Here is a 26,158-nt window from a genome sequence, read left to right as displayed (position 1 = left end):
GGGGTCCAAAGGGCATATTTACTAATTTAATACAAAAGCCGAGAAGATTGAAAATATCCAACTACAGTAATTGGGAAAACCTAATCACTAGCCAGTAACTTTAGATAACTTTGTAAGGCATGAAGACTTACCATAATAAGTTCATAATGAAATTTTCTCTTTTTTGAATCAGCATGACAATCCTCTTTTAGCTTTTTTACCACAGCAGCAACTCTATCTGACTCTTTTGAAGGAAGAGTGTGAGTGATGTCATCTAGTGACAAATGGGAGTATCCAAGGGCATCAGCTAAATATCTCCAGTCATACACTTTTTCTGACACATTTGACAGAACTGATGAGTAGATGTATGTTAATTTTTTAAACGGCAGTGCTATCTGTTCCAAAAGCAACTTTGTTGAAAAATGAACATCTGAAAAGTCAATAACTTGCTCTTTGGAAATAATTTTTACATTTTTGCAATGAACAAGACCTACTTTCCCCCTTAAAACTCCAACGTACCACTCTTTAATTTTGGTCTGACCAATGGCCTTAACTTTATCTTCACCAAGAAGTGCAATTGTGTCTCCTTTAAAATATTCCAAGAAGTAATCAATCTTTTGCTGACGCAAAACAGTCTTTAAAGTCACTGCAAAGTTGTTGATCTTTAATTTTCTATCTTGGAACTTTGGATATTTGATAGTATGGATAGCTGGCAGAACAGGTGTAGACATTATTTCCTTTCGTTTTTGTAAACGAGTCTGATTTTTTGGTGTGACGTGTATTTTGGGTGCAGGATTTGGAGTGCCAACTGTGAATTCTGATATAACCAATGACCTTTTAGAATCCTGGATCTGAATTGAAAAAACAAATGTGCAAACTTCTTGAGCTCCTTCCAATGAAAAGGGAAACTGAGTCCGAAATGTTTTGCCGCTCTTTAACTGTGGTTCTTTGATTTCGTTATTATTATCTACTGCTTTAACTGAAAAATTGGAGCCACTTGTATCAAGATTAACAAATATATCTTGCACAGGATCAAGACAAAACTGATGTTTTCCCCACAGCTGGAAAACTAGAGGTGGCATATTTTTTCCCCGTCTTTTGATGTCGTCAACTTTAAGTTTGTCTGGAGTATAGTTGTGTCCAAAAACTGCTAAGACTGTAGTGAAGGCTGGATGGATATGTTTGGGCCCGTACACTGCCACTGTTACACTTTTATGGATGTAATTAAATACAGATTTAGCTGGGCTCTGAGAAGATTTGACTGCAGCTGCAGTTGCTATGTATGTAACATGACTCAGGATAGGTAACTTGATTTGTAGCGTGTTATTGTAAATGTAACCATTTGGCATTTTTTCAAATGGGCCATCTTTGTTGTAGCTATAAAAGGTTGCAATCTCTGTCATGACTTGGCTGTACGGATCATTCTTTACCTCAGCTGCAATTTTCATTTCCAATAAGAGAGCCTCAAATGTATTGATGTTGCTTAATGTTATTTCCAGAAAAGGACTAACAGTAGTTGACAGGTTACTGTTGAGAGATTCTGGTGGGTCAAGAAAAGCTTTTAAGGAGATGTCCTGAAACTCACCAGGACCTACATGACCTTCAGGGACATGAATGGTAATGTCAGAGCTAGGAAGGGTCACAGAACCACCTTGGTGATCTACTTTGCAGATTATATGTGTGTCTGTAGCTTGTGTTTGTGCCCATCCCGGGCTCTGGCTTATAATGTCCAAATCAAGACATGATCTTGTTAGCTGCCTATGACTCAACCAGGCCATCTTGTAGGCTTCCCGGTCATTTTGCAGCCATTCCAAGTCTGGAGCCAGAATCTGGTCATCAATTTTTGGTGCACCAAATTCATTAACATCTATGACATCCAAATAGGAGACACTTTTAGATCTAGCAGGTCTGCTTGCTGGTGAATTTTCCAGGAATTTATCTATGTCAAGTTCATCCCCAGAACTTGATATTGAATTTCTTTTTTTTGAATGTCTAAACAGCATTAGTGGGTCCTCTTTAAGGATAGACACATTTGTTTTTGAAAATGTATTAGCTTGAACTACATCATCCAAGAAAGGGTTGGATTCAGAAAGTCCATTCCAAAAAGGGTTGGCACGCTTTGTTGTAGTCTGCACATGGTCATGGAACACATCAGACCAGTCGATAAGAAGATCTAAATCTTTTCCTGGTGTTTCTGTACAATAAAAAATACAACAGTTAAACTAACAAACACAGAACTGTTTTCAAAAATGAAAGTGTACATAAACATTAAACTCTCTTATTTGGTCCTTTTTGGTCTGTTAAATATACCACTCAAAACATTTTGGAGTTAATTCACTAATGGTTCCCACATGCGTTAACATGGTCACGTGACTAATTTGCATAAATTATTGCATGCAGTAAAAAAATGTTAAATTCACGAAAAAAAATAACAATTGTGCAGTATTTTACCATTCTGTAAATGTAACGAAAACAAGGGGCCCCCAGATCCCACCCCCCATATGAATAAGAATGGGGTACATTGTACCCCTACTCATTCACCAACAAAAGTGTAAAACATAAATTAAAACACAACACAGTTTTTGACAATTTCTTTATTAAAAAAAAAAAAATGTCCCCCAAAGTAGATCCATCGTCAATCATGACACCCACCACACCGCCAGACCTGAAAAAGAAAAAAAACATCCGGTCTTGCCTTAGGCTCCCACCTTCTGCCTGCTCTACTGTCTGACATTTTTTAAATAGCTAAGAGGTGGAGTCACCCAGCATGCTCCTGGACAAAGATGTCACAAGGGTTTGGGGCCACCCGGTGACATCACCAGTTGACTCAACCCCTTAGCTATTTAAGAACTGGCAGAAGGTGGAGCAGGCAGACGGTGGGAGCCTTTGTCTGGGCCAGAGTTTTTTTTCTTTTTTTAGTTAAAGGGGGCTTCCAGATTCTGGTAAGCCCCCTGCCCGCAGACCCCCACAACCACCGAGCAAGGTTGTGGGAAAGAGGCCCTTGTCCCCATCAACATGGGGACAAGGTGCATTGGGATGGGGGGACAGAGCCCCCTGCCCTAAAGCACCCCTTATGTTAAGGGCATGTGGCCTGGTATGATTCAGAAAGGCGTCAAGCACTCATCCCCTCCCTTTCCTGACCTGCCGGGCTGTATGCTCAGATAAGGGTCTGGTATGGATTCTGGGGGATCCCCTCACTGTCTTTTTATTTCATTTTGGCATGGGGTTCTCCTTACAATTCATACCAGACCCAAAGGGCTTGGTATGGATTGGGGGAGGGACCCCCACGCTGTTTTTTTTTTCATAATTTTTAATTGCGGCATGTTTCTTTACATTCAGCTGTCAGCTGGGAACCCACTGACAGATAATAAGTCATACGTTGTTAAGGTTGCAGCAGCCCACTTCCAATCCCACTCCTTAGCATCCAGCTCAATGTGATAATTTACTGCATGAAAATATGCAGTAATTACCGCATTATCAAAACTATACAGCAGTAGTTATTTACTGCACAATTCTTAGAGAATTGAACATTTGAACAATTGTTTCCACATGTGTTATTTTACCACATTCTTTCTGCATTTTTCACATTAACGCTTAATGAACTGACCCATTTGTTTGTTAAGTGCAAAAAATTACCTGTTGATCTAGAAATCTGCCAAGACAAGTTTCTGTGTTCTCTGCCTGTGCTGCAATGTTATTAGTCCAGGTATCTCTGAGAACTACTAAACCCCTTTCTACTATGTTATGAGGAAGAAGATAGGGGGAGTTGTCCTCTAATAAAACAAGAAATTGGTCACACACTGGAACTCCAACTTATCTTGATGTCATCTTTATTGTCAAAAGCGTCAGACAGATACAGGCAATGGTAGACGCGTTCGTGAAACGCTTGTGAAACACGCCTACCATTGTCTGTATCTGTCTAACCCTTTTGACAATAAAGATGACATCAAGATAAGTTGGAGTTCCAGTGTAACCAATTTCTTGTTTTATTCGTCTTCCACGGTGGTGAGCCGAGGTCTGCACCTGTGATCTACCTTGCACCTGATTCTGCCTGGAGCGGTGTGCTTCTCCTTGGAGTTGTCCTCTAGTTCTGTCCTAGGATGACAACCCTTCTTCTCCATAGATACAGTATAATGAGTGAGCATTGTTCCCTATGGACAGGTGGCTTGAAAAAACAAACTAATGTAGCCACCACATCTACCACATCTAAGGACTGATAAGCTATATTCTATTAAATTGTGTCCATGCGTTTAGATGCACATTAATTAAGATCTATTGTTTTCCTAGCAAATAAATTGATCTTTATATTGGGATATACTGTATATGTGATATGTCATACCATTGTACCTCGCAACCAGTTAAAAAAAAAAAATCCATTCCAAAGCACCAAGAGCTATTTCCCCCAAATCAGCGTTTCAATTATAAGCGGACATAGGTAGGATAAGTCCAGAGATAGATTATGACCAAGATGGACCCTAGGAAGTATTACAATTCTGGGCCTGCTGCTTCAACCCCATATACAGAAATGTAAACTCTGTAAACCCAATCACTAAATCTTATATACTGTAAGCTTTTCAATATTTTAAAATCTGTAGTATTCTTCAAAGTAATACTTTGGATCCTGCATGAAGCTCCTTGTGCAGGTAGTTCCTGTTATGGGGGTGCTCTGTCTTTGGCATACTGGCTTCCAATGGAGATTACAAGTAGCTGATGTGCAATATGCAGGAAATCCCTCCCTGTCACAAGGTTTCCAAACGTCCTGTGTACATGAAGCCTTATTTGAACATTCTGCTCTTATCCTTCTCCAGAGATTTGTCTGCAAAGAGTTTGAGATGTAGCATGCTCTACAGATAATATTGCTTCCTCTGCTGTTCTCAAGGCCTTGCAAAACTCTCCTAAAATTATGAGCAAAGAGACCTTGTCACATGAAGACATAAGGCAATTCAAATGGTTTTTAAACTCAATGAAGGTTAAACCTTGGAAATAACAAGGCCACAAAACAAATGCAAGTGATGTCTAAGTTCTTTCTAACATCGATCCTGTGTTGTCTCTTTGACCATATAAATGGTTTGTACAGCCACAGAAAGTCCGACGAAATGACTTTAGAATGCATCATAATTAAGCTGAGTAGATTGAATACTACAACAATGAGCATAAAATGAGTTGCAGTTGGTATTAACTGGACCCCTACTTACATGATATCTTAAGCCCCTTACACACTGTTACATGCTATTGCCCAATTTTACACAATATATTTTTTTGTCCCTACATTTAAAAAAAAAATGAACATTTGCAAGCTCCATGATTTCAACAATGTTGTTATTTGTATTTACATGTATATTCATCTCTAATATAAGTAGAGTAAATGTATACGACCCAATCAAGATGATCAGTTCATCCCAGCTAATATTTTAAAATGTATCATTATCAACCATTAAAATCAACATGTATAGGGTATAAAGAAATAAATGCTGCGCTGCTAGTATGGTGTGTGTATGTAAATCAATACCAGCATGATATGGTAAACATTATACACACCACAATAAACAAAGTGCTTAAATGTGCAACAAAATACAAAAGTGAAATGGTGCACAGAAATAAATAATAGTCCATATAGCTATGATCAGCTAAGAAATAGTTGATTGTTGTAAAATCTTCATGTGAGCACCCAAGTTGTGTTGGAAAGAAATCCACAGCAAGTGTAAGACAGCTGATTGAAGCACCTCCACCTCAAGTAAATATTCTGCTTACCGAACACCAAATAATAAATCACATGTAGCACTGTATCTGATAGATAACCTCCGTTCCCCAGCTAGGTTCCTCCACACCAGATGGAAAAAATGGATAGTTCTTAGCCAGAACGCACTCATGCGTTGAACCCAGAAGTGAAGACAAGAAGGGCAAACATAGAGTAGTACTGCAGAAAAGATGGACCTCTCTGTGGGAGAAGGTCATGTGAGCATGTATCCAACAAGGGATAATACCAAATGATCCATGCAGCAGGAGTGTCTCCAAACAGGTGAGCAGGAAAACCAGGGCTGCAGCTCCTGCTGCATGGATCATTTGGTATTATCCCTTGTTGGATACATGCTCACATGACCTTCTCCCACAGAGAGGTCCATCTTTTCTGCAGTACTACTCTATGTTTGCCCTTCTTGTCTTCACTTCACTCTTCACTTCACTTCTGGGTTCAACGCATGAGTACGTTCTGGCTAAGGACTATCCATTTTTTCCATCTGGTGTGGAGGAACCTAGCTGGGGAACGGAGGTTATCTATCAGATACAGTGCTACATGTGATTTATTATTTGGTGTTCCGTAAGCAGAATATTTACTTGAGGTGGAGGTGCTTCAATCAGCTGTCTTACACTTGCTGTGGATTTCTTTCCAACACAACTTGGGTGCTCACATGAAGATTTTACAACGATCAACTATTTCTTAGCTGATCATAGCTATATGGACTATTATTTATTTCTGTGCACCATTTCACTTTTGTATTTTGTTGCACATTTAAGCACTTTGTTTATTGTGGTGTGTATAATGTTTACCATATCATGCTGGTATTGATTTACATACACACACCATACTAGCAGCGCAGCATTTATTTCTTTATACCCTATACTATTTGTTCATCTAACATTTTCTTGCTGCAGCAGCCACATTCTTTAATATATTTTGACATCACGTCACTATAAATTTTTCTACAGACCTGCGCTGTATTACTTACATATATTAAAATCAACATATCAGAGCTTTCCATTCTTATTTAATCCTAAATTGCACTTTAGATCCAATGTTCCTGACATCTTGTAGGGTTAAATGGTGATGGGAATCTATTTTTCTTGCCCCAAATGTCATACCTAATACAGTGGTTTCAAACCTGGGGTGCGTGTACCCCCAGGGGTATGGGCCAGAACATTTATGGGTACATAGAACATTTTAAATGTATCACCCTGGAGTTTAGTCAGGGAGCTCCTCACATATTTACTTGCCAAGAGTTGTTATCTTGGTCGATTGATAGGGATCTATTGATTTCTCCCTAAGCTTGGCCTTGTTGCACATTTCTCTTCTACCACTAGGTGGCCAGGTACTTGGTGGTACTGATACAAGAAGGGCAACCCAAGGTCAGGTTATGGTTATGTGGGTGTCCCAGCCAATGGTCAGGGGTTTTCTTGAAACCCTTTGCCTGCTGGGAGAGCCTATATATTTGGGTGAGGACAGGTGATCTGTGTTCTGTGCCACCTGGACGGTTGTCTGGGTGGATGTGTGTCGTATGCCCTGGGCTGCTAGGCCTGAGATTAGGCCTATCCCGGGGCATCTGGCTGCTAGGCTGTGTGAGGGCCTATCCAGAAGTGAGAGAGCAGTGCAGGATTGGGATAGCGGGTTGCAGTCCAACCAGAAGTGACAGTTCTGCCGGCCGGAAAACCTGTCATTGGTCAGAGGTAGAAGAGAATCTGTCACCACAAAGGGACCAATTGCCATTACCAGCGAACACAGTGAGTAACTGAAGCAAGTACCGGAACCATATTCTCACTGAAGGGCATGGTGGAGAATCGTGAAACCTCAGGCGGTGATCAAGTCAGGGACCCAATTAGTGGAGGAGACGTTTGCAGAGAAGCCTTGTGTGTCAAGCCAGGGAGCGATCTGGTTAGCAGGGGTGAAGCTTGAGGAGTATCTGAAGTGCCAAGCTAGGGACTCAAGAGAAAAGCAGGGGTGGTGCTTGAGGGAATACCACTGCAAACCTTGGAGGAGCTCAAGGGTTTCATAGTCAGTGAATCAGCGAGTCTAGTGAGAGACCAGGAGCTCAGTATTGAAGAACTACAAGGAGCAGTTGTAATGGAAATGAAAGAACTGATACATTTGAGTTAGGAACTGTTAAAGGACTGTTGCCATAGGAGACAGCAATCCTGCACATGCAGAAGTGGCGCCTTGCTGGGGCCTTTCCCTGCACGGCTGTCCTCCTATCCAAGTCTCAGTGTCTGCCAATTGAGTTTGCAATTATCTAAGGGTGTCCTGGCCCTAACCCTCTTTCCCCCAAAATATATAAAAAAGATTGTCACAACAGCTGACATTAATTCTGAACGACCAGGTCCTATCCTGACAGATTTATAACCAGGTCCCCTGCCATAAACATGTCTTTACTGGTGTTATGGTGGCCCTGAAGCGGTATTAATGCCAATTAATAGCTTTAAAAGTTAATAGCTTTAATCTACTTTGCCAACCAAATAAATAGGCTCTTCCATGAAAACCTGTAAAAGACATATGTCTCTTAAAGTTTATGTGGTGAGGAAATTTGATTTGTGTGCTTTTCAATTATAAAAATTGGTGGAATTTATCAGTTTAGTAAATGCTTTTTCAGATTCAGAAAGAAATATTTAATTACATAGCTTCCAAAACTTGGCAATCCCTACTATTCTGTACTTGAAGCAATTACATTTTGTTTCAAAGCAATTTTCTGCAAGTGTAGTTGACTTCAATGCACAAAAATTTGTCACTGACTGCAAGCAAAGGACAATAATTTTAGGCTCAATTAAGTAAACTTTAACAGTCATTAATTTCAGCATTGAGAGCCAAAGAGATCTAAACATAACAATGATACAGCTAAAAAATAATCATTATGGCAAATAACACATTTTAGCAAGGGAAATTTGCTTTTCTATCAGTGGAGTTTGTTATTGAAGCATGTAGAGTTATCACTGTGTTGCCTTATTAAGACTGCTGATGAAGTTGTCTTGAATGTAAAAATAGACTATATATTAGGTGCCAGAAATGTATGTACTTTGTTGATTGTACTTACCTAGCCACAGGTGATCTACGGATTTAAGTTTAATAAAAAGCAAAGGAAAAGAACAGGAACAGAGGTTTAAGAACAGAGGTGTATATGAATTATTAATGAGTTTTGCACTGACTATTAAATAATTATTGCAAATGGCACCAAGCTATATTTTCATTATTCGATTTCCCAGCCTTTGGTGAATTGAAAAAAATTGTCTAGTGCAAAGTTAGAGGAGAACTGCACTGAAGTCAATGGAAGGTGATGAGGTGATGAGGACAAGAAATTAACAAATGAATAGCACAGGAAGCCAGGCAATGCTGTGGGCTTCCTATGCAGGGCAGGCCCTACCATGGGTCCCCCTGCATCCATTGGCGACACTTTGAGAGGGGCGGCAAACTGACTCCTGATCCCTGCGTTCTGAGCACAACACACTTCTGATCCTGGCGTTCTGAGCGCAATGCACTCCTGATCCCTGCATTCTGAGTGTAGCGCATTCCAGATTCCTGCATTATGATTGCAACGTACTCCTGATCCCTGCATTCTGTGCGCAACGTACTTCTGATCCCTGCGTTCTGAGCGCAACACACTCCTGATCCCTGCATTCTAAATGCAACGCACTCCTGATCACTGCGTTCTGAGCGCAACGCACTCCTGTTCCCTGCATTCTAAACACAATGTACTCCTGATCCCTGGGTTCTGAGCGCAACGAAACCCTGATCCCTGCGTTCTGAGCACAACACACTCCTGATCCCTGTGTTCTAAGAGCAACACACTCCTGATCCCTGCATTTTGAGCAAAACACACTCTTAAACCCTGCATTCTAAAAGCAATGCACTTCTGATCCCTGTGTTCTGAGCGCAACGCACGCATGGTCCCTGCAATCGGAGCACATTGCTCTCCTGAACCTTGCGTTCAGAGTGCAGTGTTTAAAATCAAATTTTCATTTTAAATATCATGATATAAAATAAAGGATGCTGGTGCCTTTTTAAGGGCGTATTTAAAAAAAAAATTGGGGGGGGGGGGCAGCATTTCATTCTTGGACCCAGGCAGCACGATGTTCAATGCATATGCAAAAAAGAGTCCATTAAAGTAAAAAAAAATGCTGGTGTATCCTTGGCTACAGCATACTTTGGCAGTGCATTTTTAATCTTGCATCAGCCTTTCCCTGCTAGGAGCGTGGAATTTCTCAGATGTGTTGTTAGTTACTGAACTACCCCCATTGTGCGCAATTTGTTCTTTTGCAAAAAAAATAATATATACATAAAAATATCTTTCAAACCCACCACAAAAGAACAAAAGGCCCAGCCCATTATTTAAAAAAAAAGTCTTGCAGTGAGAAAAAAAAAAGAAGCACATTAGTTATTGACAGATCTGCAGCAAGTAGGGTCTGCCGCCCTCAAATCAAGCCCCCAGTAATATGGATACCAATGATGGAGCACCATTCCCCCTACTGACACCATTAATGGGGCACTATTCTTCTCATTGATATCAACAATGCGGCACTATTCCTCTCATTACAATCAATGAAGGGGCACTGATGCCCGAACATTTTCTACTCCCACTGGTCACAGTCCAGCCCCCCTAAAGCCTGAAGGACAGTAAACTGGCCCTTTGCTTAGAAAGTTTGGAGACCCCTGCTGTGGAGGAACCATAGTTGAGAAACCCTGCTATAAAAGATCATTGAGGTAATGCCACAGCTCAAGGAACCCTTAGCAACCTCTGGAGGAACCATAGGGTTCCACAAAACTTTGGTTGAGAAACATGTTACTATAGCAAACATAATTTAATTCATCTTTGTTTGTTGTTGACAGTAATTTGTAACTTCACAGATTTTACCTGTATTTGTATATTACTTAAAGCGGTAGTTCACCCTCTCGTACTTGATTTTACCATCGAGACAGGCATTGTAGCGCGAGCTACAGTATGCCTGTCCCGATTTTTTTAACCCCGTACTCACCTCGTAGTCGTCCATCGTAGATTTCGGCTCCCGCGGGGAATGGGCGTGCCTATGGAGAGGGAGGATGATTGACGGCCGGCCCTGGCACGTCACTCTCCCCGAAGACAGCCGGAGTAGGTCTCGGCTCTTCACGGCGCGTGCGCACAGGCTATGCGCACGCGTCGTGAAGACCAAGCCTATTTCGGCTATTTCCGGAGAAGCGTGACGCGCCAGAGCCGGCCGTCAATCATCCTCCGTCTCCAGAGGCACGCCCATTCCCCGGTATCTTCGATGGACGACTACAAGGTGAGTATGGGGGGAAAAAATTCGGGACAGGCATACTGTAGCTCGCGCTACAATGCCTGATTTAAAGGTAAAAGAAAAAAAATTATTTTTTTTCCCGTCGATAGGGTGAACCCCCGCTTTAACACATTATCTAATAGAAAGATGTGTTTCTTTCAAAAGGAGCAAATCAGTTTTATAATATTACCAGCACTCTATTTTTACAAACCTGCCAGTTGGTATAATTGTAATTGAAGCATTTCCTACATTATGGTATATTTTACAGCTGAGAACAGACAGAGCCAATATACAGGCAACTAATATAGAGTGGCATTAATGCAAGTCGTTTTCTATGTCACATTTTCACTAACTGTATCCAATCCATATTAAATATTAGATTGTGGTATTATGGATGCTGGCAAGAAAAGAGCTGACAAAAAGTTCTCTGCACTAAATAAATCATTAGGGCTGGAATGTTGTCATACTGCAGTGTAGATTCATTCCAACCTTTTTAAAGTTAATCATTTGTTAATAAGAACGTTCCAAAAAGAGGTTTGAAGTCCACTTACAAAAATATGATCGTATTTAAATATATTTACTAAAATAAGTTAATAATTAAAACACAGTGGGAAATGTTTATGAAAGGAAGGCTGTACTTAGACATATTTGTACATTTAAAGTGAACATGTGGTCAGGCTATGGACAAGTGCAGGTACTGAGGAGCAAGTATTTCTCAGAGTTTATAATAGGGGCACGGAAGTAAATTAAGTCTTTTCAGTGGCTCATTTGCTCTTGCCTCCCACTGCCAGAGTTTCTAACCTGTGTTTACATTAACGATTGAATGTCCATAGCCTGACAACAGTTTCATGTTAAAGCTCAAAATTGCACCTCCTTAAAATAATAAATCAACATGTGTGATTTAAATAAGATAAAAATACAAGGCCACACTCCATATTGATGATTAATAATAACATTTATAAAAAAAAAAAAAATCGTATTTTTAAGCCTAAAGAAAGCCAAATGGCATATCTCAAAAGCATAACAGATCATTCAAGAGACCATAAATATATCTCCCAATGTTCTAGGCTAAGAAAGAATGTAGGGAAAAGACACACTCCTACCTAGACCTCAGCAACACCAACCGTTATGGAAAAAATAATTGATTAAATCAACACGCTTGTAGGCAGGGCTTAAGCCTCTGTATAGTTTAGTACCGCCTAGAGGTGTGTCATGGGGAAGAGTCTCCCTGTAGTCCATATATTGTTCTTTGGGGAGATAGTAAAATGTATGGGAAGAGTTGGTCTCAGTCGGTGACCATGTACTGTAGGGTGAAGGAAAATTAAGGAGAGGCCACTCAGGGGCAGATATGGGAACAATCTTGTAAGAAGGGACCTAAGGACAGGATCAAAGATGAAGAAATATAGTATTTATGAAAGACTGTGTGAAGCTTCGGGGATCTTGAAAATTGAGACGTTGGCCAAAGTGTTGTGGGGTGGAACATCTTGTTATGGCTCAAGTAAAGAATTAGAAAAGCAGCAGGTGTGGACAAATCTTTATTTCAGTCTTTGTCCAAGTGCTGATATTAACCACTTGCCAACCAGCTGCAGTACATATACTGCGGGAGGTTGGGTCTATTCCGTGAAACTACGTACCTGTATGCCATTTTGTGCTATATCCTCTGGGGGCATGCGCTGAAAATCGCCACCATTACTTGAAAAAAAAATGCCATAAATCTATCCCCTAGTTTATAGATGCCATAACTGTTGTGTAAACCAATCAATATACACTTATTGGGATTTTTGTTAGCAAAAATATGTAGCAGAGTACATATTGGTCCAAATTGATGAAGAAATTCTATTTTTTTTATTTTTTTATTGGATATGTTTTAAAGCAGAAAGTAAACAATGGGCCGGATTCAGAAAGAGATACGACGGCGTATCTCCTGATACACCGTCGTATCTCTGAGTTCCGACGGGCGTATCTATGCGACTGATTCAGAGAATCAGTTACGCATAGATATCCCTAGGATCCGCCAGGTGTAAGTGTTTTACACCGTCGGATCTTGGGCTGCAATTCCAGGCTGACAGCTAGGTGGAGCTTCCGTATTTTTACGCGAGGAATATGCAAATGAGGATTTACGCCGATTCAGAAACGAACGACCGCCCGGCGCTTTTTTTTTACATGGTTTGCGTTCGGCTTTTTTCGCGTATAGTTACCCCTGCTATATGAGGGGTAGCTAATGTTAAGTATGGCCGTCGTTCCCGCGCCGAGTTTTGAAATTTTATGTCGTTTGCGTAAGTCGTTCGCGAATACGGCTGGGCGTAATTTACGTTCACGTCGAAAGCAATGACGTCCTTGCGACGTCATTTAGAGCAATGCACACCGGGATATTTTACGGACGGCGCATGCGCCGTTCAAATAATACGTCAAAAACGCGGGGTCAACACACATTTGAATAAAACAGGCCCCCTACATCCCCATTTGAATTACGCGGCCTTACGCCGCAACACATACGTTACGCCGCAGTAACTAAGGGCGCAAGTTCTTTCTGAATAAAGATCTCGCGCCCAAAGTTAGAGCAGCGTAACGTATCTCAGATACGTTACGCAGGGCGGACAGATACGCCAATGTATCTGAATCCAGCCCTCCATATATATTTTTTTCCAAATTGATTGTCTTTTTTTGTTTTTAGCACAAAAAATAAAAACCGCACAGGTGATCAAATACCACCAAAAGAAATCTCCATTTGTGGGAAAAAAAGGACGTCAATTTTGTTTCGGTACAACGTTGTGCGATCGCGCAATTGTCAGTTAAAGTAACGCAGTGCCGTATCGCAAAAAATGGCCTGGCCATTAAGGGGTAAAACTTCTGCCACTGAAGTGGTTAAACATGAAACTTGTTTTAAAAAGGCTTTTTAACATTCAACGTTTTGTGACACTGGTGCATTCCAAGTCAGCCTAACTTCTGATACTGAAACTAGCATAAATCTTCTGACAATAAACATTACAGCGATACTTTGGATTGCGAGCATAATTTGTTCCAGAAATATGCTTGTATTCCAAAGCACTCATATATCAAAGCGAATGTGTATTTGGAAAAGACCATATAAAAGAGATTTTACCTGGTTTGCTTGTTGACACATTCTGTACATCAAAATCAATTAATGTTCCCTCTGATTTACTCCTTGAAATACCCCCAGAACGGAAAGAATGGAGCCGTCTTGACATCGTCCTGCTAAAATATAACAACAGTTAGTAGAAAAGCCACAGATATTCTCATATATTAGTTTTGGTAAGATTGTCACCTCAAAGGAGCAAGGCTTATTATAATTAGAGTGTGACTCTTTCGATTTAAGTGGGCTTTGGGCAAATTGGAACAGTGCTGACAATTGTCCCAACTTTTACCTTTGAAATGTGCAAAATAAATTCACTTTACAACCAGGGACATTACTTTAGATAATTATTTTAGATAGTCTACTTCATGTAAAAAAACAAACAGTCTTTTGAGGTACCAACCATAAAATAACAATAATTAATATCATTATTTTTTTCAAAGTCTACAGTTAAAAAACAAAATCATCATAATATTACAGCAGCATAAACTGTTTATGTCTTTATACTCAAAGCCCCATCCATATAACTCCGTCTACCACCTACAGATTATTTTGATATTTTAAAAATTAAATAGCGTCAGAACTCTCGAATATCGCAAAAGGTCAGACTCAAACTCTGAACCCTATTAATAACTGTTTATGCTGCTGTAATATTATGATGATTTTGTTTTTTAACTGTAGACTTCGCTGTTCCTTTTTGGGCAAAGCTTTGCCCAATCAAGGCTTTGAATGCACTGGGAGGCACCCAGTGCATTGTGGGGGTGCTCAGTGGGCGAACATCCCGCATAGCGCCCCAGGAATGCGGGTGTTTGCCGAAACGGGCAAACAAGCAATGTTCGGGGCGAGAAGATTGCCAAGACCCTGAAACTGAGCTGCAGCACAGTGGTCAAGATACAGCGGTTTAACAGGACAGGTTCCACTCAGAACAGGCCTCACCATGATTGACCAAAGAAGTTAAGTGCACATGCACAGCGTCATATCCAGAGGTTGTCTTTGGCAAATAGACGTATGAGTGCTGCCAGAATTGCTGCAGAGGTTAAAGGGGGGGGGGGGGGTTAGCCTGTCAGTGCTCAGACCATACGCTGCACAATGCATCAAATTGGTCTTCATGACTGTCATCCCAGAAGGAAGCCTCTTCTAAAGATGATGCACAATAAAGCCCACAAACAGTTTGCTAAAGACAAGCAGACTAATGACATGGATTACAGGAACCATGTGCTGTGGTCTGAGACCAAGATAAACATATTTGGTTCAGATGGTGTCAAGCGTGTGTGGTGGCAACCAGGTGAGGAGTACAAAGACAAGTGTGTCTTGCCTACAGTCAAGCATGGTGGTGGGAGTGTCATGGTGTGGGGCTGCATGAGTGCTGCCGATACTGGGGAGCTACAGTTCATTGAGGGAACCATGAATCCCAACATGTACTGTGACATACTGAAGCAGAGCATGATCCCCTCCCTTCAGAGACTGAGCCACAGGGCAGTATTCCAACATAACAACCCCAAACACACATTCAAGATGACCACTGCCTTGCTAAAGAAGCTGAGGGTAAAGGTGATGGACTGGCCAAGCATGTCTCCAGACCTAAACCCTATTGCGCATCTGTGGGGCAGGTGGAGGAGCGCAAGGTCTCTAACATCCACCAGCTCCATGATGTTGTCATGGAGGCGTGGAAGAGAATTCCAGTGTGAAGCTCTGGTGAACTCCATGCCCAAGAGGGTTAAGGCAGTGCTGGAAAATAATGGTGGCCACACAAAATATTGACACTATGGGCTCAATTTGGACATTTTCACTTAGGGGTGTACTCACTTTTGTTGCCAGCGGTTTAGACATTAATGGCTGTGTTTTGAGTTATTTTGAGGGGACAGCAAATTTACACTGTTATACAAACTGTGCACCCACTACTTTACATTGTAGCAAAGTGTAATTTCTTCAGTGTTTTCACATGAAAAGATATAATAACATATTTACAAAAATGTGAGATACTGTATATGATGATATTATATGCATGTATTTTTCATCCAATACGTTTTTAACATTGTAATTAATTATTTGGAAGTGTATGGGGTTATATGGATAGTGGGTTTGCCTATAGTGAACCGTTTATGCTGCTGTAATTTTATAATGGTTCTGTTTTTATCTTGTAAACACTGAATAAATCATATACATTTTAGTTATTGTTTTTCTATGGTAAGTACTTAAATTGGAGGTTCACCCAAAAAGTTAATTTTTAACATTAGATTGATGCTCATTTTGTCTAGGGGAATCGGGTGTTTTTTTTTAAATCGAAGCAGTACTTCCCATTTTAGAGAGCGATCTTCTCCGCCGCTTCCGGGTATGGGCTGCGGGACTGGGCATTCCTATTTGATTGACAGGCTTCCGAGAGGCTTCCGATGGTCGCATACATCGCGTCACAATTTTCCAAAAGTAGCCGAACGTCAATGCGCAGGCGCCGTATAGAGCCGCACCGACATTCAGCTTCTTTCGGCTTCTCGTGACGCGATGGATGCGACCGTCGGAAGCCTGTCGGAAGACTGTCAATCAAATAGGAACGCCCAGTCCCGAAGACCATACCCGGAAGCGGCGGAGAAGATCGCTCTCTAAAACGGTAAGTACTGCTTCGATTTAAAAAAAAACACCCGATTACCCTTGACAAAATGAGCATCAATCTAATATTAAAAAAAAAAAAATTTGGGTGAAGTCCCGCTTTAAAAAGTCAGCTTTCATTTTTCACATGAAGTCTCCTGCATATTTGCATATGCAGTATTAATTAATACATTTTTTTTTACTTAGTTAGAAAATATTTTAGATGCATAAATCTAAAAAATAACCTTATTGTTTAAAAACATTATTTATTTTTTACAATCAGTATAAATGGGTTACTTATTTAGCTTGTTTCTACTATTTAGCTTCCTCTTTCTTTCTCAGAATGTTTCCAGAATTCACACAAAGACTTTATTATCTACATAGTTACATAGTTAATATCCTGTAGTACAAGAAAAGAAAGATCGAAGTTCATAAAGTTCATCAAATTCCACTCCTCATAACTTCTGAAGCTTTGGTCGAGAGGGAAAAAAGCTGTGTAGCTGTTTCCAATTTGGCAAAAAAATTATTTCTGACCCCGGTTCAAATCAATTCAATCAATTTAATGAATCACAATTTTTCTCTCTGATGCCGCGTACACACCATCACTTTATGTGATGGAAAAAAACGACATTTTCTGTAAAGTAAAAAACAACGTTTTTGAAACTTCAATTTTCAAAAACGACGTTGCCTACACACCATCGTTTTTTCACAATGCTCTAGCAAAGCGAGGTTACGTTCACCACTTTTTTCCATTGAAGCTCGCTTCATAACTAGCTTCTGGGCATGCGCGGGTTTAAAAACGTTGTTTTAAACGTCGTTTTTTGCTACACATGGTCAATTTTTGTGAAACAAAAACGACACAAAAAATTGAAGCATGCTTCAATATTTTTTTGTCGTTTTTCACAAGACATAAAACTACGTTTTCCCCCACACACTGTCATTTAAAGTGACGTTTTTAAAAATTACGTTTTTTTCATCATAAAGTGATGGTGTGTACGCGGCATTAGATGTAAAACAAAAACTCAGTCCTTTTATTAAATTCCTTTATTGTTTTTTCTAGTAGTAACTTAAACAGCAAAACATTTTGCTGCTTAAAGTGGAACCAAATTTTTAAACAAATTGATAGCAGGTAGTGTTTTTGGTAGAAAAGACTTGGCATTTGCTTTCTTGCTACAAATTTTTAAAAATTGAACAGTGACTGTAACATACACTCACCAATTGTTTGGTAACACAAACTTCTAATAAGCCAATCACATGGCAGAAATGCAATTAGGCATCTAGACATGGTGAAGTTTGAAGTTCAAACCGAGCATCAGAATGGGAAAGAAAGGGGATTTAAGTGACTTTGAATGACTAGGTGCCAGGCGGACTGGTCTGGGTATTTCAAAAACTGCAAATCTACTTGTTTTTTTACTCACAACCATCTCTTGTGTTTACAGAATGATCAGAAAAATAAAAAAAAAATCAGTGAGCAGAAGTTGTGTGGATAAAAATGCCTTGTTGATGTCAGAGATCAGAGGAGAATGGGCAGACTGGCTCAAAATAATTGAAAGGCAACAGTAACTCAACTAAGTTATGCAGAATACCATCTCTGAACACAAAACAAATTGAACCTTGCAGCAGATGGGCTACAGCAGCAAAATACCACACCCGGTGCCGTTCCTGTCAGCAAATAAAAAGGGTGGACAAAGGAAGATTGGAAAAACATTGCCTGGTCTGATGAGTCTCGATTTCAGCTGTGACATTCAGATGGTAGGGTAAGAATTTGGCATAAACAACATGAAAGCATGGATCCATCTTGCCTTGAATCAATGGTTCAGGCTGGTGCTGGTGTAATGGTGTGGGGGATATTTTCTTCCCACACTTTGGGCCCCTTGGTACCAACTGAGCATCGTTTACCAGTTAAGGATCAGGCCTTTTTCTGACATTTGTTGTTTACATTAAATTTGTATTTTTTGCTAGAAAACTACTTAGAACCCCCAAAGATTGTTTATATATATATATATATATATATATATATATATATATATATATATATATATATATACAGGTCATTCTCAAAAAATTAGCATATTGTGATAAAGTTCATTATTTTCTGTAATGTACTGATAAACATTAGACTTTCATATATTGAATCAACTAATTAACTCTAAACACCTACAAAAGATTCCTGAGGCTTTTAAAAACTCCCAGCCTGGTTCATTACTCCAAACCGCAATCATGGGTAAGACTGCCGACCTGACTGCTGTCCAGAAGGCCATCATTGACACCCTCAAGCAAGAGGGTAAGACACAGAAAGAAATTTCTGAACGAATAGGCTGTTCCCAGAGTGCTGTATCAAGGCACCTCAGTGGGAAGTCTGTAGGAAGGAAAAAGTGTGGCAGAAAACGCTGCACAATGAGAAGAGGTGACCGGACCCTGAGGAAGATTGTAGAGAAGGACCGATTCCAGACCTTGGGGGACCTGCGGAAGCAGCGGACTGAGTCTGGAGTAGAAACATCCAGAGCCACCGTGTACAGGCGTGTGCAGGAAATGGGCTACAGGTGCCGCATTCCCCAGGTCAAGCCACTTTTGAACCAGAAACAGCAGCAGAAGCGCCTGACCTGGGCTACAGAGAAGCAACACTGGACTGTTAGCTGAAAGCTAATTTTGCATGTCATTCGGTAATCAAGGTGTCAGAGTCTGGAGGAAGACTGGGGAGAGGGAAATGCCAAAATGCCTGAAGTCCAGTGTCAAGTACCCATAGTCAGTGATGGTCTGGGGTGCCATGTCAGCTGCTGGTGTTGGTCCACTGTGTTTTATCAAGGGCAGGGTGAATGCAGCTAGCTATCAGGAGATTTTGGAGCACTTCATGCTTCCATCTGCTGAAAAGCTTTATGGAGATGAAGATTTCATTTTTCAGCACGACCTGGCACCTGCTCACAGTGCCAAAACCACTGGTAAATGGTATTACTGTGCTCAATTGGCCTGCTAACTCTCCTGACCTGAACCCCATAGAGAATCTGTGGGATATTGGGAAGAGAAAGTTGAGAGACGCAAGACCCAACACTCTGGATGAGCTTAAGGCCGCTACCGAAGCATCCTGGGCCTCCATAACACCTCAGCAGTGCCACGGGCTGATTGCCTCCATGCCACGCCGCATTGAAGCAGTCATTTCTGCAAAAGGATTCCCGACCAAGTATTGAGTGCATAACTGAACATAATTATTTGAAGGTTGACTTTTTTTTTATTAAAAACACTTTTCTTTTATTGGTCGGATGAAATATGCTAATTTTTTGAGATAGGAATTTTGGGTTTTCATGAGCTGTATGCCAAAATCATCAATATTAAAACAATAAAAGGCTTGAACTACTTCAGTTGTGTGTAATGAATCTAAAATATATGAAAGTCTAATGTTTATCAGTACATTACAGAAAATAATGAACTTTATCACAATATGCAAATTTTTTGAGAATGACCTGTATATATATATATATATATATATATATATATATATATATATATATATAGCCTAGAGAATAAAATGGCAGCCATTGCAATATTTTATGTCACACTGTATTAGCGCAGCAATGTTTCAAATGCAATTTTTGGGGGGGAAAATACACTTTCATGAATTAAAAAAATAAATAGTAAAGTCAGCAAAATTTTCTATAATGTGAAAGATGATGTTACACCAAGTAAATAGATACCTAACATGTCATGCTTTGAATTGTGCATGCTCGTGAAATGGCGACAAACTACGGTTGTTAAAAATCTCCATAGGCGACATTTTAATTTTTTTTACAGGTTACCTGTTTAGAGTTGCAGAGGAGGCCTTGTACTATAATTATTGCTCTTGGTCTAACGATCACGGTAAATACCTTACACGTGTGGTTTGAACACCGTTTACATATGTGGATGCGACTTACATATGCGTTTGCTTCTGAGCGTGAGCTCGGAGGGACGGGACGCTTAAAGCCTCGTACACACGATCAGTCCATCCGATGAGAACGGTCTGAAGGACCGTTGTCATCGGTTAACCGATGAAGCTGACTGATGGTCCGTCGCGCCCACACACCATCGGTTAAAAAAACGATCGTGTCAGAACGCGGTGACGTAAAACACAACGACGTGCTGAAAAAAATGAAGTTCAATGCTACCAAGCATGCGTCGACTTGATTCTGAGCATGCATGGATTTTTAACCGATGGTCGTGCCTACTAACAATCGGTTTTGACCTATCGGTTAGGAATCCATCGGTTAAATTTAAAGCAAGTTGGCTTTTTTTTAGCCGATGGTTAAATAACCTATGGGACCCACACACGATCGGTTTTGACCGATGAAAACGGTCCATCAGACTGTTGTCCTCTGTTTAACCTATCGTGTGTACGAGGCCTTATATTTTTTTTCCTTTTTCTTCTTTATTTATCTTACTTTTTATTTCTTATTTTTACACCGTGCCATAAAAAAAATTGATAATTTTTATTCCTATTACAAAAAACATCCCTTGTAATAGAAATAAGCTTGGCAGGCCCTCTTTATTGCGAGATCTGGGGGCAAAAAAAATAAAATTTGCGTTTACTAATAAAAAAAACTTTTCTCTTTAAGGCCGTTAGGCAGAAGTGACGTTAGACATCGCTCCTGTCCTCCAAGGGCATAGAGTCAAGTGGGGGCCATCTTGCCCTCACTTCCTGCCCATCAATCCACAAGATCAGATCGTTTCAACCGCTCTGGTAAGCGAGGGAAATGACCAGGAATCGGCAGCGGACCACTTTTTTGTGAAAGAGGATCACCCACTGTTTAAAAAAAACACTGGGGTTATGGCAGCTACCCCAAAGTAATGACGTGTATACAGGGGGCGGTCCAGCCGCCACAGTCTTCCTGAGTATTGTTGCTGACCATGTCCACTCCTTTATGACTACAGTGTACCCATCTTCTGATGGATCCTTCCAGCAGGATAATGCACCATGTCACAAAGTTCATCTCAAGCTGGTTTCTTGAACATGACAATGAGGTCACTGTACTCCAGGCATGTCAAAAGTCTAGCCCGTGAGCCAATCGCGAGTTTTGAGAAGCCCGCTGGTTATCTAAACATATATATCTTTTGTGGCCCCCGACGATCTCACAGCGCCGGGGCCACAAAAGATATACCGTATTTAACCGCGTATAACATGCACTTTTTTCCCCTTAAAATCAGGGGAAAATCATTGGTGCATGTTATATGCCGATACCTGCTGTCTGTGAGGAGATCGAGCGCCATCGAAATAGCCCAAGCCGAGTGTACTGTATACTCGGCTAGGCTCGGCTCCGCTCGCAGTCACGCCCAGTCCCACTATTGGATCCATGTTATGTCCATCATAGGAGCCGGGCTAAGGGGCAGTACTGCGTGAGGAGCCGAGTACAGCCAAGTACACAGGACTTCAGGCTCTAACACAGCAGGCGGCAACATTTCAAAATGAATAAGATTTATTTTTCAAATTAAGGATACATTTTTTTGTAATCTGTTGTTCCATCTCTTTAATTAATTTAATTGTCCAGTTGCTCCGCGGTATTGAAGTGTCCTTTTTACAAATGTGATGCCCAAAACTGGATCCCATAAGCTATATATATGGCCTTACACAGAAGCAATACCATACTCACATAAAATGATCCTATCTCTTTTTTTGTACATTCAAATAGTTTGTTTTATCTAGCTCTAAATAATTCAGAGATCCATGATTACAAGCTTGTCAGTATACAGTAAAGGTTCATTATAAATAAATATCAGATTTCCCAGAAGTCAGCTCTACAGCATCTATAAACAATCAATGCTATGTGATTGGCTGTAGTTTCAATGGCTTTCAGCATCAAATACTTTGTTTCGAACAGCTTAAATTCTGTGTTTTCAAAGCTTACCTTTGTGCTTTGCATCACAATATTCTTCCAGTGCACAGAAATGGTTACAGAATCCCTTGTAACTCTGAGGTAAACAGTTATTCATACTGTTTATGAGTTTTAAGTAGCACAATTATTAACATGCAGTTGGGATGATCCATCAAATCCTAATACATGCCAACACTGTGAAATTTAAATGAGAGTCTTTGCTGTAAAGGATGTATTAGTCACTATTTTAGGTACTTGAGAAAAATGATCATATGGTGGATCATAATAAATGGAAGCTAGAGAAAACATTATTCAGACTGATGTAAAGGCAGCTATTAGAGCAGAATTATATAATGAAAAAATAACATCAGTTACCAAAGGCTTGTAAGTCTGAAGGTAAACGTTTATTGCACAAAATATTTACGGCTTTAATGTACTTTTTGTTTTGTGTTTTAGGGGGCTGAACACTAATACTGTTTGATCACAGATATATTGATTGCAGTGCTTTCAATGGCCACTAAAATACTGACAGGACTACCATTAATAACCATGCATTAGAATGAAGCTACAGCCAGTATAAATATAAATTAGAAAGCTTTGAGGGTCTAATAAAGTCCATCTCTACCTTCCTACCTCCTAACCCTCTGGTGTCCCCCACCCTTGCATTTTTCTTCTTCATACTTACCTTTTTTAGATGTCTCCATGTTCGTCAGGGAATGTTGGAAGGTTCCCTTTCTCTTCGCCTCTTCTCTGGAGCTGGGTGGCTTTCAATGATGCAGAGAACTATGATGACATCAGTGAAATTCTCTGTAACATTGTATTAGAATGCAGTTTGCCATGATGACATAAGTTGGAGCTGCGGTGGCTCAACGCGATTGGCACTGTGCTTACAAGCCATTCACCTCTGCAGCTAGGGGTTCTGATCCCGGTCTTGGCTGCAAGTGAATTGAGTTTGGTGGTCTCAGCCCGGCCCCCGGTGGGTGTGCTATGCGAGGTAAGCCTGCACTTAGTACGCCCACCCCCCTCCCACAAAAACCACCACACTTACACGCACTCGAAATTGGGTTAAGAGGCACGCACTTTGACCACGCGGTCCCTAAAAAGAGAGGCAAAGGACTAACGGGGCTGGTTGAGCGGGCTAGATCCTCTCACTCCCTTATAGGGAGTCCCTCTGCCCCGTTGGGCTTCAAAGCGGAGCAAGTAGGGCGGGCTGTGTTGGAGGACCCCCTCACACACCTGCCATTGCCACCCGGGGCATGGAGAAAGGTGGCAGATTGCCTCTGGGGGAGGCCTGCCTACTCCCAACTCCTGCAGTCCGGCTCCTCTCTCGAGTACCCGCACAAAATACACTTTAAAAAAAAAAAAGAAAGAAAAAAAAATGATGACATAAGTTCATGACACCCTGAACTCTTAAAGCCCTGTACACACGATCGGTCCATCCGATGAGAACGGACTGATGGACCGTTTTCATCGGTTAACCGATGAAGCTGACTGATGGTCAGTCGTGCCTACACACCATCGGTTAAAAAAACGATCGTGTCAGAACGCGGTGATGTAAAACACAACGACGTGCTGAAAATAACGAAGCTCAATGCTTCCAAGCATGCGTCGACGTGATTCTGAGCATGTGGGGATTTTTAACCGATGGTTGTGCCTATTAATGATCGTTTTTTTACTATCGGTTAGGAATCCATCGGTTAAATTTAAAACAAGTTGGCTTTTTTTTAACCGATGGTAAATAACCGATGGCGCCCACACACGATCGGTTTGGACCGATGAAAACAGTCCATCAGACCGTTCTCATCGGTTTAACCAATCGTGTGTACGTGGCCTTAGAAGTGGACTGAATGATGCAGAATAGAAGAGCGCCAGTTCTGTATCACAGAGATGTGAGTCTATGGGGAACATGGGGGACTGCGTTTGAGAGAAGGTAAATATTTCCTCCAACTGATTCCTTATTTTTAAAGCTGCTAAGGGGTTATTTAAAAACAAAGTTTAAAAAATGTAACACACTGCTGTGTGTGCATTTGATCTCACTTGAAACATTTTTGGCACATTGATGTCAATGAACCCAACAACATACTTGACAGTTTATTCCAATGCAGTGCATGCTTATGCATAGCACTGCCATGAAGGGTCATGAAGTGGCCAAGTTAAAGTGTATGAATTAACCTCAAAATGCATGCATAATAAGCAGTACCAGTGTACAACATAACATGCATGTAGCAGTGTTAATACACTCTTTAGGCATATCACAAAATTTAGTGCCAAGATCTGCCAGCCCAATAGTGATTCTCATTTACATTTCTTCATAGCCAACTAAACAATTGTTTAAAATAAACACATATCTGGGATAGGGAGATTGACCAATAGCCACAGATAATGGCTATCCACAAATCAGACTGATTAGTGTTAAAAAATTGTCCAATATATTTTAGTCATGACTAGTGTTGCTCACGAATATTCGTATTGCGAATATTCGGCTCGAATATGGCATATTCGAGTATTCGCGATATATTTCGAATTTCGCGGTGAATATTCGCAATTCCGAATATTCGCATTTTTTCAATTTGATTTTTAAAACAGATCACATCCTATCGACGTCTAAAAGCATTGCTGGTATGATTAGAGACCCTGGGCCGAGTAGCTAAGCTGAGGCGATCCTTTTATGTTGCCAAAATTGAAAAAAAAAAAATTGCGATTTTTCGCTATTGCGAATGCGAAAATGATTGCGAATTTTCGATAACTGTGGTAGGAGAACTCTGATTGTCTCTGATGCAAAAAGGGGGGGGCTTTGTGTATGTTTCTGTTATGAATATTTGTATGTTTGATATTATTTTTTTTTGTAAGAAGGAAAAAATTGCGCATACCTTAAAAAAAGGGGAGAATACAGCAGCAACTCAAAAATGTTATACAACATAATTTAATACAAGACAGAAAATGGAGTCGCTCTACAAGAATAAAAAATATGTCTAGTGACAAGACATGTGGGCAAATTATAAAATAAGCAAGCGCAAATAACTTGTGAAATACACAGTGAAACAAATATATAAAGAAATATAGTCCCAATAATAGAAAAATAATCTTTCATAAAAATGTCTTTGATATGTGAAGTGAAAAAAAGTCCAAAGCATACAGCATGAACGTGTTCAATCTTCAAGGTGTTTGATTGACAAACGGCTGTGACAGATGGATAGAGTAAAGAAACACCACCAATGCAAAACACTTTTTATTTTGTAAAATATCAAGAATATTCTGAGCCAATCAGAGTGCTCCTTCTGCATTTGCCGAATATTCGCAATTATTTTGTATTGTAAAATATCAAGAATATTCTGAGCCAATCAGAGTGCTCCTTCCGCATTTGCCGAATATTCGCAATTATTTTGTATTGTAAAATATCAAGAATATTCTGAGCCAATCAGAGTGCTCCTTCCACATTTGCCGAATATTCGCAATTATTTTGTATTGTAAAATATCAAGAATATTCTGAGCCAATCAGAGTGCTCCTTCCGCATTTGCCGAATATTCGCAATTATTTTGTATTGTAAAATATCACGAATATTCTGAGCCAATCAGAGTGCTCCTACAGCATTTGTCGAAATTGCGCAGTAAATATCGCATTCGCATGTTGCGATATTTCGATAAAATATCA

General features: G+C 40.3%; 1 protein-coding gene across 3 annotated transcripts in view; it reads right to left on the bottom strand.

Moving 5' to 3' along the window:
* Positions 1-26,158, bottom strand: part of MACC1 (MET transcriptional regulator MACC1) — a 73,979-nt gene that overhangs the window by 6,074 nt on the left and 41,747 nt on the right. Inside the window, exons 1-3 of one of the 3 annotated variants that reach the window (XM_040352821.1) lie at positions 22,540-22,887; positions 14,093-14,205; positions 132-2,173 (exon numbers count right to left, since the gene is read on the bottom strand). In XM_040352821.1, the coding sequence (XP_040208755.1) occupies positions 132-2,173; positions 14,093-14,198 (2,148 nt within the window). In that variant the 5' untranslated portion in view covers positions 14,199-14,205; positions 22,540-22,887. Of the gene's footprint in view, positions 1-131; positions 2,174-14,092; positions 14,206-22,539; positions 22,888-26,158 lie in introns of those variants that run through there. The other 2 variants (XM_040352819.1, XM_040352820.1) reach the window with 2 other exon arrangements.

Source organism: Rana temporaria, chromosome 5, assembly GCF_905171775.1.
Source record: "Rana temporaria chromosome 5, aRanTem1.1, whole genome shotgun sequence".
NCBI classification, from domain to species: Eukaryota; Metazoa; Chordata; class Amphibia; order Anura; family Ranidae; genus Rana; species Rana temporaria.
Note: the sequence above shows the minus strand (reverse complement) of the source record. Positions and strands in the feature narration are given on the sequence as shown.